The sequence below is a fragment of the Oncorhynchus keta genome, chromosome 24, assembly GCF_023373465.1.
Source record: "Oncorhynchus keta strain PuntledgeMale-10-30-2019 chromosome 24, Oket_V2, whole genome shotgun sequence".
In the NCBI taxonomy this organism is placed as follows: Eukaryota; Metazoa; Chordata; class Actinopteri; order Salmoniformes; family Salmonidae; genus Oncorhynchus; species Oncorhynchus keta.
The window spans coordinates 21,039,023-21,054,301 of NC_068444.1; the positions used below are offsets into that span (position 1 = coordinate 21,039,023).

The window sequence follows — 15,279 nt, forward strand, 5'->3', positions numbered from 1 at the left end:
AGTCCTAAATTTAGATTTTGAAAAAGCCTTTGATCGGGTCTCGCACCAGTACCTCTTTAAGGTACTGAAAAAAATGGGTTTCCCGGACAGGTTTTTAGCTTGGGTGGGACTGCTGTACGGGGACATCACCAGCAAAATCCTTGTAAATGGGCATCTGTCAAAAGCAGTGGGAGTACACTGCGGCGTCCGTCAGGGCTGTCCGTTATCTCCTCTTCAGTTCGTGGCCTGTATTGAACCACTGGCACAGGTCTTGAGAAGGGACCAAGGGATCAGTGGGGTGGGTATCCCGGGAAGTGGGGGGGATGACCGCCAAGTGCGTCTTTTACATGGACGACGTCAACATTTTATGTACCGACCTTTTATCCGTCGACAGGACTCTGGACAGGACTGACTGGTACGGACGAGCCTCTGGGGCGAGACTGAACAGAGACAAGACAGAGGCCCAATTCTTCGGACCGTGGGCAGACCCAGACTTGACCAGACTACCTCTGACAGTTAAACTGACGGACATAAGGGTACTGGGGGTAAAGTTTGACCGCGGGGGAGGAGGGAGCGGTAACTGGAGTGGGATCCTGGGGACTGTAAGACAGAGACTGGGGTTTTGGGGACTACGACAGCTGACTTTTGAGGGCAAGGTTTTAATCATTAAAGCTGTGATTTTACCTGTGCTTTTATTAATCAGTTCTGTTTTTATCCCCCCTCGAAGGAGTATTTTAGACCTGGAGCGAATGCTTTTTTACTTCCTGTGGGGAGGCAAGTGGGAGAGGCTGAGGAGGGAGGTGGTCAAGAGGCCCAGGTCCAAGGGGGGAAAAGGCTTGCCTGACCTCTACTTGTTCCTGGGCAGCCGCTACACAGCGTTACATCTGACTCTTGCCACCTCCCCGGTCAACAACAAGACTCAGGCCCTCGCACGGTTCTGGCTGGGATCTTACCTCAGGACTCTGAGGCTGATCCCAGTCGACCTGCGAGCCCCAGTCTCTTTCCTGCTACCCCCGCCCTACGTCCAGCTCCAGAAGTTTTTAAGACATTTTAAACTGGAAAAAGAAACAGTCACGGTCTTAACAAAACACCTCTCTCTTCTCTCTCTTGTGCAGGAGCGGGAACCAGTATGTCCAGTGCGCGGGCTCGCTATAGGTGAGCCCACAACGGTTTGGCGCAACGTGGACCATCCTGCTCTCCTGAATCGGCATCGGGACCTGTCCTGGATGGTCGCCCACGAGATCCTCCCGTTCAGGGCCGTTATGCAATCACGGGGCATGGCGAGGACATCCGCGTGCCCCCGACCAGGCTGCGGCCAAGAAGAGTCGGTGAGGCACATGCTCTGGGAGTGCAGAGCCGCCAGGGACCTGTGGAAGGAAGCAGGCCCCCTGATCTCCTCGTGTCTGCCAGCAGGGGAGGACCTAACACCTCAGCTCGTGCTGTATGGGGTGGGCCGAAGGCCCATTCCATCGAAGACCTTCACCAAGCTCTGGCCCACCCTCACGTGCCTGAAGGAAGCACTGTGGTCCTCCCGTAACCTGCTGGTAGCGAAAAACGTAGAGACCACCCCCCAGGCAGTGGCCATGGTAGCCACGGAAGCCCTGGGGTGGTACGAAAGGAAGGGGGCCTCGACCCCAGGCAAAGGATCCCCCACAACACCCTAGGTCCCGACGGCCACGGCCTGACAGCGCTGCGGCGCCTAGGGCGATGCGCCTAGGGGAGGGATCTCCTCTGGCCCCGAAGGACGGGACGATGATCTACTCAGAAGAGCAGGGTGAGGTGAGCTTGATACAGACTCACCCCGCTCCTGTACAAGGGACTGAAGACAGCTTTTTAACAAAGTGGCTTTTTAACATGTTTTTCATGTCTTAAAAATGTTTTACCTTTGGTAGATCATTAGTACACATTTTAAATGGCTTTTACAGATTTGATGTTTTTACAAAGAAAGTACTTTTATTCATGGTTGTTCTCATTGGTTTTAACAACATGTACTTTTTAACAAATTTAAATGTAACGTTCAAATGCTGTGTTTTATGCTTTGTTGCCGGTTTTGTGTGTATAAATTATGTAAAAAATGTATGAGCTGTTTTTAAAGGAAATGTGCCAATAAAACTTTTCCAAAAGAAAAAAATCTGTTTTTTTGTGTTTTTTTCTCCATGCTGGTAGGGTTGTTTTCTGTCCTGGGTGGGTGATGTACAGGCCTAATGTTGGGTCTGAATCTGAATCTATACCAGTGGAGGTTGGTGACTTAAAAATTGAGGATGGGAGACCCACGGTATAGGTAACGCACAGAGGCGACAAAGTGTCTTTCAAAAACAGAGAAAAATAGAGTAATTATTTTAACTTAAGCATTTAATAAAGACATTTATAATACAAAATTATGGGGAATGGGAATGAGAGGGCTACTTACACCGTGTGGGAAAGGGACCACAGCAGTGACTGAAAGGTATGAGGCATGAATTGAGGTGTTCAGAGGCTTGACCAGTGCAGGACAGGATTTGACTGGAAAGACAAAACAATACCACAACACACTACACAGTCAGACAAAAAAAGAGCTAAGAAATAGTTAGTCCAAGCAAGGATTAAAATCATTGATGTGTAGTAATGTGACTGTATATGTGGCTGACTCCACATACAGGAATGAGAGAATGTATAGGGATACTCAGTGCTTGGAAGGGAAACATTCAATGTGCCAGTGGATGAGAAGTGGCTTCAGTTCAGGTCAGGAGAAAGTTAACAAAGGTAGGTGGAGTGGAGTAGTCATCACAATCAAGGAACAGGAGGGGACTTAGCTGTAAATACAAATAGCAGACACATTCCATTACTGCTGTGCCATCGTAGGTTTGGGCAATGAGTTTCTATGAACTGAAACTCAGACATCTCAAAATTCACAAAGTCAAACAGTATGCGCATCTCACCCACTTGACACATCAAAGCAGCCCAAAAAACATTCCTGAATAAAGCCCTGATCATTCACATACAGTTGAAGTCGGAAGTCGACATACACCTTAGCCAAATACATTTAAACTCAGTTTCACATTTCCTGACGTTTAATTCCCTTTTAATTCCCTGTCTTGGGTCAGTTAGGATCACCACTTTATTTTAAGAATGTGAAATGTCAGAATAATAGCAGGCGGGGATTTATTTCCGCTTTTATTTCTTTCATCACATTCCCCGTGGGTCAGAAGTTTACATACACTCAATTAGTATTTGGTAGCATTGCCTTTAAATTGTTTAACTTGGGTCAAACATTTCAGGTAGCCTTCCACAAGCTTCCCACAATAAGTTGGGTGAATTTTGGCCCATTCCTCCTGACAGAGCTGGTGTAACAGTCAGATTTGTAGGCCTCCTTGCTCGCACAAGCTTTTTCAGTTCTGCCCACACATTTTCTACAGGATTGAGGTCAGGGCTTTGTGATGGCCACTCCAATACCTTGACTTTGTCCTTCTTAAGCCATTTTGCCACAACTTTGGAAGTTTGCTTGGAGTCATTGTCCATTTGGAAGACCCATTTGCGACCAAGCTTTAACTTCCTGACTGATGTCTTGAGATGTTGCTTCAATATATCCACAATTTTCCTGCCTCATGGTGCCATCTATTTCGTGAAGTGCACCCGCCCTCCTGCAGTAAAGCACCCCCACAACATGATGCTGCCACTCCCATGCTTCATGGTGAACGTGGTACCTTCAGGCATTTGGAAATTGCTCCCAAGGATGAACCAGACTTGGAGGTCTACAAAAAAAAATTCTGAGGTCTTGGCTGATTTATTTTGATTTTCCCATGATGTCAAGCAAAGGGGCACTGAGTTTGAAGGCAGGCCCTGAAATGCATCCACAGGTACACCTCCAATTGACTCAAATGATGTCAATTAGCCTATCAGAAGCTTCTAAAGCCATGATCATTTTCTTGACTTTTCCAAGCTGTTTAAAGGCACAGTCAGCTTAGTGTATGTAAACGTCTGACCCACTGGAATTGTGATACAGTGAATTACAAGTGGAATAATCTGTCTGTAAACAATTGTTGGGAAAATTACTTGTGTCATGGACAAAGTAGATGTCCTAACCAACTTGCCAAAACTATCGTTTGTTAACAAGAAATTTGTGGAGTGGTTGAAAAACGAGTTTTGATGACTCCAACCTAAGTGTAAGTAAACTTCCATCTTCAACTGTACCTGATGATAACTGACAACTCCAAGCAGACTGGGGGCACCATAGGTTCCAGAGTGGTGGGGCAATTTTTACCCCCTGGAGCCTGGAGTTTTTCTAATATGTTAACCTAACTAGGAAAACTCTGGACCCTATAAAGGTATGACAGTGATTCATTAGTTTTAAAAAGGTTTTATATGGGCTATGATGGGACGAGTTTTTCCTAATCAGGTCACATGATTTATTTTAAATCCTGAAAAAAAACTCCTGGCCCTGGGGGGAATGAAAACTCTGTCAAACTGCAGCGACCTTATATTTGTTCATATAAATTATATTTATACTAGATTAGGAGGGGGATTTCCTCTACCCAGACACATAGACAACAAACTGATAGACAATAGAACTCACAGGGCTGAGCTTGCTTTATGCAGGTTTGCATCACATCCGTCATTACTTTTGTTGATTCATTAATTACAGTTAATCATTATGGATTAAAAACATATAGGCAGCCTAGCCAGCCCAATTTTGAATATAAACTCAATTTGATCACATTCACATGTTCTCATGACAGCAATGGAGTATTTACATAACTTTACCAATTAGTTTACACTGACCAGCTGGGCAGGGTGCATAGGCTGTATGCAGCTGCTCTTATTAGTAGCCTATAGTTGATATAGACTTGTTTATACTGTATTATTGACTGTATGTTTGTTTTACTCCATGTGTAACTCTGTGTCGTTGTATCTGTCGAACTGCTTTGCTGTATCTTGGCCAGGTCGCAATTGTAAATGAGAACTTGTTCTCAACTTGCCTACCTGGTTAAATAAAGGTGAAATAAAATAAAATAAAAAAATATAGTATAGTATTGATCAGACTGAAAAATGGTCTTGTTTTCATTCCATACAGCATGTCAGATTTCTAATGTTTGGGTGTAGCCTAGGCTTCTGCAACAGTTTTTGCTTGTGTCTGTCCGGAGTGATTATGTGTTATCATCTTTGCTAAATAAATACTGGAGGCTAATGGAAAGCCTACTTGAGCGCATGCGTCAAACTCTCTCTTTAATCTTTTAATGGATGATGCGATGGAAGCTATCAAATCATTTGGAATTGTTTTTCGACATCGCAGAAAAGACAGTCGAAAGTTCGATATATTCAGCAAGTAAAGCATCGTAATGTGCAATTAACTCAGCAAGCTCCTTGTAGTTGCCCTTGTCGGCGGAACTTCCCATCTCGTAGTGTCCGCTAAAAGCACATTCTTGCATGCACAAGAACGCAGGCAAGGCCAGCAATACAGGCGGCTTGATGAAAGGCTCCCTGTTAACCAGCTCTGGTGGTATTGACCGCATTCATCAGTTTCTTCATGAAACTGATCTCAAGCAGAGGTCGAACCTCGCTTTTAATTTTCACCCTTTCCGTGTACCCCAGGGAATGAAAGGGGTTCTACAACAAAACGTCCACAACATTTTCGGCAGTGTGGCCATTCTACCATTCTGGCGCAGAAAACTTCACATTCGCGCTGTTAGCTAACTACTGAAATTAGCAAGGCAAATTTAAATAAATTGCACTAACTGGACACAAATAAAGTTCTAAAATCAAGAAAACAATTTATAATGCACACCTCAGTCTCCTGTGATTTGAAGAAGAAAAAAAACATTGAATAAAACGTTTTAAATGCTCATCACTTTTCACTCTTAATCTCTATCCAACAATGTCACCAATCTTCTAAACACAGATTAGAACCCCCATAATCCCAATACAACACAATAGGTTCATTCTCTGATCCTAATTTTATGATTGGATGGACAACATGTCAGATCCTACAGCAAAAGCTCTGATTGGTTGGTGGACGTCCTCCAGAAGTGGTCATAATTATCATGTACACTACCGTTCAAAAGTTTGGGGTCACTTAGAAATGTCTTTGTTATTGAAAGAAAAGTTTCTTAAAAATGTCCATTTAAATTACATCAAATTGATCAGAAATGCAGTGTAGACATTGTTAATGTTGGAAATGACTATTGTAGCAGGAAACGGCTGATTTTTAATGGAATATCTACATAGGCGCACAGAGGCCCATTAACAGCAACCATCACTCTTGTGTTCCACTGGCACGTTGTGTTAGCTAATCCAAGTTTATAATTTTAAAAGGCTAATTGATCATTTGAAAACCCTTTTGCATTTATTTTAGCACAGCTGAAAACTGTTGTCTGATTAAAGAAGCAATAAAACTGGCCTTCTTTGGACTAGTTGAGTATCTGGAGCATCAGCATTTGTGGGTTTGATTACAGGCTCAAAATGGCCAGAAACAAAGCACTTTCTTCTGAAACTCGTCAGTCTAACCTTTAATGTTTCACTATTTTTATGAAATGTCACTGCCGATGGTCCTCCCCTTCCTCCTCTGAGGAGCCTCTACTGATCTATGTATTGGAGGGCCTAGGTATAGCCTAGCCAACAGGCGAAGGGACTGCACAGTAAATTACCTGTTGGAGCAGGCAAAAATGTCAATGTGGAAGACCGGAGAACATGAGATTCAGGGGGTGGGGTGTACGGACCCCAGAGCTGTGCTGCTGGGGCTGGCGTGGGCTCAGCTGACACTGGAGCATGTTGTCCAGTGGACTTGGAGGGGAGCTTGTTTTGAACTTTATTGGTTGTTTGAATTGAAATTAATTTTACTTTTAATTATGTAATTATTCGTGCCAATAAAGGTATTTTGTTAATAAAAATCAAGTCTCTTTCTCGTCCATCGCTACCGTTCTCTGTCCCTCACACACTCAAAGACAAACACACGTACACACACACAGGCCCTGATCCTCTTACTGAACGTAATCAGAAATCAGATCCATTGATAATTTGCTCTTTAATTCGTTGAGGGAGGCCCATGGTGATTATACTGCAGAATGCACAGCAAAGCCTATGAACACAGAGAGAGAGAGAATCATTGCTCTTTAAAGTATTGTAAAGCCTGTCCGCCAGATCCCTGATGCTTGACTAATTGGAGGGATTTATAAGCTACTGGAAGATAAGCATTTCCATTTTATCCTCCTCCTCCACTTCTTCCTCACTCATGGAAAGAGACCTTCCCCCTATTCAATATCTACCCTACCATATCACATAATTAATTTTAGGTAGTATGCTACCATAGATATTGGAACAAATATGTGTTGAGGCAGATAGCAAATAATCACTCAGATTGGTGTGTGTGTGTGTGTGTTGTCCTTTAGGCTACTCTCACTAATCATTCCACAGGATCAGCTTGAGCTGCCTTAATGTAAATAGTGATTAACCTGTCAATCACTGATTATCAGCATACGTACATTTTAATGATATATGTGCTATCCTATTTCAAGAGTTTATTTCCAAAATGTTATATCCAATTTTTTTTTACATAATGATTGGTTATAGGTAACTTAATTTGTGTGTAAAATATTACTGTTTTCAGATTTGTTTTTAATTAATAGATTTTAGTTGTATATTCATTTTCTTTGCAAAACGCTATATTTCCATTGTTTAGCTGGAATGGAAAGTTCATATGCTGTTAATTTGACTGATATGTGGTTCTCACCTAGCTATCTTAAGATGAATGCACTAACTGTAAGTCACATTTGATAAGGGCATATGCTAAATGACTAAAATGTCAATCTAAATGTTTTACATAGGGATCTTATATTACTGTTTTTATTTTATTTTTACAATTGTTTTTTTTAATGTAATTATTTGTTACATTCGACTAATTCCTAGCAGTAATACTTATTTCTCTGAGAGTGAGGCGGATATATAGCGTTTTGCAAAAAAAATAATAATAAAAGCTAATATAACATTTCTGAAAATGGATAGCGTTTTCATAAGAAACGCTTCATTTACTCTGGTGTATGTTTGTGTCAACCATAGACATTCATATGTTTATCTATAATTATATATGTACATCTGCACATGATTATACACCTCACTGGTCTCACCTGGCATGATTAAAAGAAAGCACTGCTTCCAAATAATGTATGATGAATCTTGTTGGGCCTAGTATTTTATTTAAATATATGAGACCTATATGAGAGGGGAGGTGAGAACTGAGAAGACAGGGAGAAACACACTAACACAGGCACACAATTACACACATACAGAAAGAGAAGACGGAGAGAAGCAACCTCCACCAGAGTGTGTGGAGTTTTTCTCCTGCTAATTTGGATAATCACACACTTCTCACAGAGTGATGATAAACAGCTGGGAGCTTCATTCACACACATCCAGGCACTCTGTGGCACTCTGCATGCACACGCATAGGTCAAACATGCACACACACACATAAAATGGAACACTAGTTTCAAGACTTTGAGACACACACACACACACTTTCACGAACAGGGCTAAGAAGACCACTACTGTTCAGGGTAGGCTCATGAACAACAGGGCTAATAAGACCACTACTGTTCAGGGTAGGCTCATGAACAACAGGGCTAATAAGACCACTACTGTTCAGGGTAGAATCATGAACAACCAGGCTAATAAGACCACTAGTGTTCAGGGTAGGCTCATGAACAACAGGGCTAATAAGACCACTACTGTTCAGGGTAGAATCATGAACAACCAGGCTAATAAGACCACTAGTGTTCAGGGTAGAATCATGAACAACAGGGCTAACAAGACCACTACTGTTCAGGGTAGGCTCATGAACAACAGGGCTAACAAGACCACTACTGTTCAGGGTATAATCATGAACAACAGGGCTAACAAGACCAATATTGTTCAGGGTGGGATCGTGAACAACAGGGCTAACAAGACCACTAGTGTTCAGGGTAGGATCGTGAACCATAGGGCTAACAAAACTAATACTGTTCAGGGTAGGATGAGGAACATGGATTAAGGTGAATTGACACAGGAAAAGTCTACACTGTTAAAGTGCTATCGACAACCTTAAAGGGGGCTGTCCCCATAAGAGAACCCTTTGAATCTTACAAAGAGAGTCAACTAGCTGAATGAGCAATCTATACCCAGGCATCATTTATGTTTGTACATTTTCTAATTCAAATCACAGCACCTAATTCATAATTCATGCACTGAAGTCTAATTAATTCATGCACTGGTAGTTATCACATTGACAGCATGGCTGCCAACAATTTGCAATATGAATGGCCATCTGACTATTTCATATGATGACTCATCATTTTTACATCACTGTCCAAGGATGACAGCAGGACAGAAAATAGACCAGACAGTCAGAAGCAACTATAAGGATGAGTTGATGGTCCGGAGGGGGACTAGGCACCCCATCTGGAAGTTGGAGAATTTTGCATCTTCAAACAGCCGAAACAGCTTTTTCCTACAATGTAGAACCATAATCACTATGGTTAATTCTATGTAAAAAAAAAAAAACATGTATTTAAGCATACACCTTGAGCTGTTTTTTAAAGAAACCAAATATGCTTCTCTGCATCTCTGCTTAAATCTGGGTAAAAATTGGAAAGAATGTGAGTCTTATTCAGAACATGTATCTATTGCTTGCTTTTCTAAAAGTTTACCAACCAGTGGAGGCTCCTCAGAGGAGGAAGGGGAGGACCATCCTCAGTGAATTTCATAAAAATTAACATTTTAAACATTTAAAAAGTTAGGCTTTTTAGATAAAACTATACTAAATATAATCACATCAAATAATTGATTAAAACACACTATCTTGCAAAGAAGGTTTACAGTAGCTTCAACAGCACTCTGTAGGGTAGCACCATGGTGTACCCGGAGGACAGCCAGCTTCCATCCTCCTCTGAGTACACTGACTTCAATACAAAACCCTAGGATGCTCATTGTTCTCACCCCCTTCCATAGACTTACACAGTAATTATGACAACTTCCGGAGGACGTCTTCCAGCCTATCAGAATTCTTGCAACATGAACTGACATGTCGTCCACCTAATCAAAGGATCAGAGAATGAATCTAGTACTGAAAGCATAAGCTTACAGCTACAGTAGCTAGCACTGCAGTGCATAACATGTGGTGAGTAGTTGACTCAAAGAGAAAGGCAATTGTTGAACAGTTTTGAACAAATTAATATCTTCCAAAATGAAGGAGAAGCAAGAGATACTTTTTTTCTCTTGCTTACTTAGCTAGCAAATGCAGCTAGCTAGTTTAGCCTACTGAAACACCCTGCTCAAACAGAGAGATACTATGTTAACTAGCTGGCTATGTCTATCCAACAACATTGGAACTCTTTCAAGTCAAGGTAAGATTTTGTTATTACTAATGTATTGTCACCGGGGCTCGCTGGTGTAACTGCTTACTGACTGTACACTGCAATGTTACTGCATGATTGTAGCAGGTTTTCTAACTCTAGTAGCTATGCTGACTATGATGTTACTTTAGCTAATATGGTGACAACGATGTAGGCTGTGTGCAGTGGTTTGGCTTGGAAAGGTTTCTTTGCCTGGTCACAAGGGCTGATGTGTTGTGTATTGAAGTCCACAAGTGAAGGGAAGAGATGAAAGGAGGAGAGCGCATAGATAAGAGAAGGAATACAACATGGCTGCTATGTTTCAAATAAAATAAAATTGTCACATGCGCCAAATACAGTGAAATGCTTACTTACATGCTCCTAACCAACAATGCAGTTTAAAATATATATGAATAAGAAATAAAAGTAACAAGTAATTAAAGAGCAGCATTAAAATAACAATAGCGAGACTATGTACAGAGGGGTACCGGTACAGATTCAATGTGCAGGGACACAGGTTAGTTGAGTTAATATGCACATGTAGGTAGAGTTATTAAAGTGACTATGCATAGATGATAACAACACAGCGGTGTAAAAGAGGGAGGGCACTGCAAATAGTCTGGGTGGCCATTTGATTAGCTATTCAGGAGTCTTATGGCTTGGGGGTTAGAAGCTGTTTAGAAGCCTCTTGGACCTAGACTTGGCTCTCCGGTTCCGCTTGCTATGTGGTAGCAGAAAAAACAGTCTATGACTAGGGTGGCTGTAGTATGACAATTTTTAGGGCCTTCCTCTGACACCGCCTGGTATAGAGGTCCTGGATTGCAGGAAGCTTGGCCCCAGTGATGTACTGGGCCGTACACACTACCCTCTGTAGTGCCTTGCGGTCAGAGCCCGAGCAGTTGCCATACCAGACAGTGATGCAACCAGTCAGGATGCTCTCGATGGTGCAGCTGTAGAACCTTTTGAGGACCTGAGGACCCATGTCAAATCTTTTCAATCTCCCGAGGGGGAATCATTTTTGTCATGCCCTCTTCAAGACTGTCTTGGTGTGCTTGGATCATGTTAGTTTTTTGGTAATGTGGACATCAAGAAACATGAAGCTCTCACCCTGCGCCACTACAGCGCCACAGATGAGCATGGGGGCGTGCTCAGTCCTCTTTTCCTGTAGTCCACAATAATCTCCTTTAATTCATAGGCTAGGTTGTAACAACCTCATGATAAGTAAAGGCAAAACTCAAGTATCATGTAGTAGCCTAAACCCATCGCTGTAACATTGAGCTGGGTGAATGGAATATGAATAAGAATTATCTAATATGCTGTAACAGAAATAAGGCCATGCGCATGAAAAACGGCACTGACTGCCACTGATACCAACCTTGCCAGAAGGCATGTCAGCTAAGATAGTTAGACAAGCTAGCTATTGTAACTTAATTGATAGCATGAATTGTCTTTTTGGTAGCGAGTTAAGAGGTTGGAAGATTTGGATCTTATCTGTGCTAGCTAAAGCCAACTTCATAAAAATGCTAGGTGGCTAGTTGTATTGCAGAGAAACAAATACCAACAATTGATTTATACATACACACAGTATTCAGACCCTTGCCGTTTTCCACATTTTGGTAGGTTACAGCCTTAATCTAAAATTTATTAAATAGTCTCCTTCCTGAGCGGTATGACAGCTGTGTGGTCCCATGGTGTTTCTACTTGCGTGCTATTGTTTGTACAGATGAACTTGGTACCTTCAGGCATTTGTAAATTGCTCCCAAGGATGAACCAGACTTAAGGAGGTCTAAATTTTTTTCTGATGTCTTGGTCCTGATTTCTTTTGATTTTCCCATGATGTCAAGCGAAGAGGCACTGAGTTGGAAGGTAGGCCTTGAAATACATCCACAGGTACACCTCGAATTGACTCGAATGATGTCAATTAGCCTATCAGAAACTTCTAAAGCCATGACAATTTTCTAGAATTGTCCAAGCTGTTTATAGGCACAGTCAGCTTAGTGTATGTAAACTTCTGACCCACCGGAATTGTGAAAGATTCTGTCTGTAAACAATTGTTGGAAGTATGACTTGTGCAATGCACAAAGAAGATGTCCTAACCGACTTGCCAAAGCTATAGTTTGTTAACAATAAATTTGTGGAGTGGTTGAAAAACGAGATTTAATTATTTTTTAATGTAAACTTCTGACTTCTACTGTATAAATAAAGTGGTGATCCTAACTGACCTAAAACAGGGAATTTTTACCACGATTAAATGTCAGGAATTGTGGAAAACTGAGTTTAAATATATTTGGCTAAGGTGTATGTAAACTTCCGACTTCAACTGTATATATATATATATATATATACACTGCTCAAAAAATAAAAGGGAACACTAAAATAACACATCCTAGATCTGAATGAATGAAATATTCGTATTAAATACATTTTTCTTTACATAGTTGAATGTGCTGACAACAAAATCACACAAATTATCAATGGAAATCAAATTTATCAACACATGGAGGTCTGGATTTTGAGTCACACTCAAAATTAAAGTGGAAAACCACACTACAGGCTGATCCAACTTTGATGTAATGTCCTTAAAACAAGTCCAAATGAGGCTCAATGGTGTGTGTGGCCTCCACGTGCCTGTCTGACCTCCCTACAACGCCTGGGCATGCTCCTGATGAGGTGGTGGATGGTCTCCTGAGGGATCTCCTCCCAGGCCTGGACTAAAGCATCCACCGTTGGTGGATGGAGCGAGACATGATGTCCCAGATGTGCTCAATTGGATTCAGGTCTGGGGAACGGGCGGGTCAGTCCATAGCATCACTGCCTTCCTCTTGCAGGAACTACTGACACACTCCAGCCACATGAGGTCTAGCATTGTCTTGCATTAGGAGGAACCCAGGGCCAACCAGCATATGGTCTCACAAGGGGTCTGAGGATCTCATCTCGGTACCTAATGGCAGTCAGGCTACCTCTGGCGAGCACATGGAGGGCTGTGCGACCCCCCAAAGAAATGCCACCCCACACCATGACTGACCCACCGCCAAACCGGTCATGCTAGAGAATGTTGCAGGTAGCAGAACGTTCTCCACGGCGTCTCCAGACTCTGTCACGTCTGTCACATGTGCTCAGTGTGAACCTGCTTTCATCTGTGAAGAGCACAGGGCACCAGTGGCAAATTTGCCAGTCTTGGTGTTCTCTGGCAAATGCCAAACGTCCTGCATGGTGTTGGGCTGTAAGCACAACCCCCACCTGTAGACGTCGGGCCCTCATACCACCCTCATGGAGTCTGTTTCTGACCGTTTGAGCAGACACATGCACATTTGTGGCCTGCTGGAGGTCATTTTGCAGGGCTCTGGCAGTTGTCCTCCTGCTCCTCCTTGCACAAAGGTGGAGGTAGCGGTCCTGCTGCTGGGTTGTTGCCCTCCTACGGCCTCCTCCACATCTCCTGATGTACTGGCCTGTCTCCTGGTAGCGCCTCCATGCTCTGGACACTACGCGGACAGACACAGCAAACCTTCTTGCCACAGCTCGCATTGATGTGCCATCCTGGATGAGCTGCACTACCTGAGCCACTTGTGTGGGTTGTAGACTTCGTCTCATGCTACCACTAGAGTGAAAGCACCGCCAGCATTCAAAAGTGACCAAAACATCAGCCAGGAAGCATAGGAACTGAGAAGTGGTCAACACCTGCAGAACCACTCCTTTATTGGGGGTGTCTTGCTAATTGCCTATAATTTCCACCTGTTGTCTATTCCATTTGCACAACAGCATGTGAAATGTATTGTCAATCAGTGTTGCTTCCTGAGTGGACAGTTTGATTTTACAGAAGTGTGATTGACTTGGAGTTACATTGTGCTGTTTAAGTGTTCCCTTTATTTTTTTGAGCAGTGTATATATATATACATATATGGAGAGAGAGAGAGAGAGAGAGAGAGAGAGAGAGAGAGAGAGAGAGAGAGAGAGAGAGAGAGAGAGAGAGAGAGAGAGAGAGAGAGAGAGAGAGAGAGAGAGAGAGAGAGAGAGAGAGAGAGAGAATATATACAGTGGGGAGAACTTACAAAGCATGTTGAGGTCTGTCATTTTTATCATAGCTACACTTCAACTGTGAGAGAAAAACTAACAGGTCTGTGAGAGCCAGAATTCTTACTGGTTGGTAAAATTACAGACCTCTACATGCTTTGTAAGTAGGAAACCCTGCAAAATCGTCAGTGTATCAAATACTTGTTCTCCCCACTGTATATATATATATATATATAGAGAGAGAGAGAGAAGAGAAGATATATATGCAGTATATATCTATTGAGAAAGAGAGAGAGAGAGAAATAAATAAATAAATAAAAAGAGTTGATGCTCTGAAATGTGTCACACTCACACCCCAGATTGTGTGCTCGCCATCAACATCACCATGACAGCATGACCGACACCTATTACCGTATTGATCTGTTGGACCTGATTATTAAAGACAAGAAAACTAATGACTATGACTGCTGTCCCTGTCCACAGGCCAGTCTGGTAGTGGTGCTATCGATCCTCTCAGGAGGACAAACGTGGAGAAGAATGTGTGTGTGTGTGTGTGTGTGTGTGTGTGTGTGTGTGCGTGCGTGCGTGTGCGTTTACTCCTGATGTTTAATGGGGTCAGGGGAACATTGATTGCCGGATGTCATGGAGACCCTGTCTAGCCCTGTCATTTATCAGACTGATTCAGGCCTCAGCTCTCAGAGGTAGTGGCTATGATTCTGCTCCTGCTTCCGATCACATCCTGTCTCTGCCCACTTCCTCCCGACAGGTTTCTCTCTTTGTTATTGTATAATAGTACAATAGTATCATCATAACTTCCGCCATACAGTGTGTTAGATTGATAAACATACACTATATATACACACAAATATATGGACACCCCTTCAAATGAGTGGATTCAGATATTTCAGCCACACCCGTTGCTGACAAGTGTATATAATCGATCACACAGCCA

At 42.5% G+C, this 15,279-nt stretch overlaps 1 protein-coding gene across 1 annotated transcript; it reads left to right on the forward strand.

Annotated features, from left to right (window-relative positions):
• Positions 1 to 302: 302 nt before the first annotated feature.
• LOC118357697 (uncharacterized) lies at positions 303 to 2,078 on the forward strand. Its single transcript, XM_052478422.1, has one exon. It carries the CDS (start codon positions 303 to 305, stop codon positions 1,641 to 1,643), a length of 1,341 nt encoding a protein of 446 aa, XP_052334382.1. The 3' UTR covers positions 1,644 to 2,078.
• Positions 2,079 to 15,279: the final 13,201 nt, after the last annotated feature.

What these genes read in the sequence shown, in the direction of transcription:
- LOC118357697 (XM_052478422.1), top strand. Translation starts at nt 303, where the DNA reads ATGACCGCCAAGTGCGTCTTTTACATGGACGACGTCAACATTTTATGT.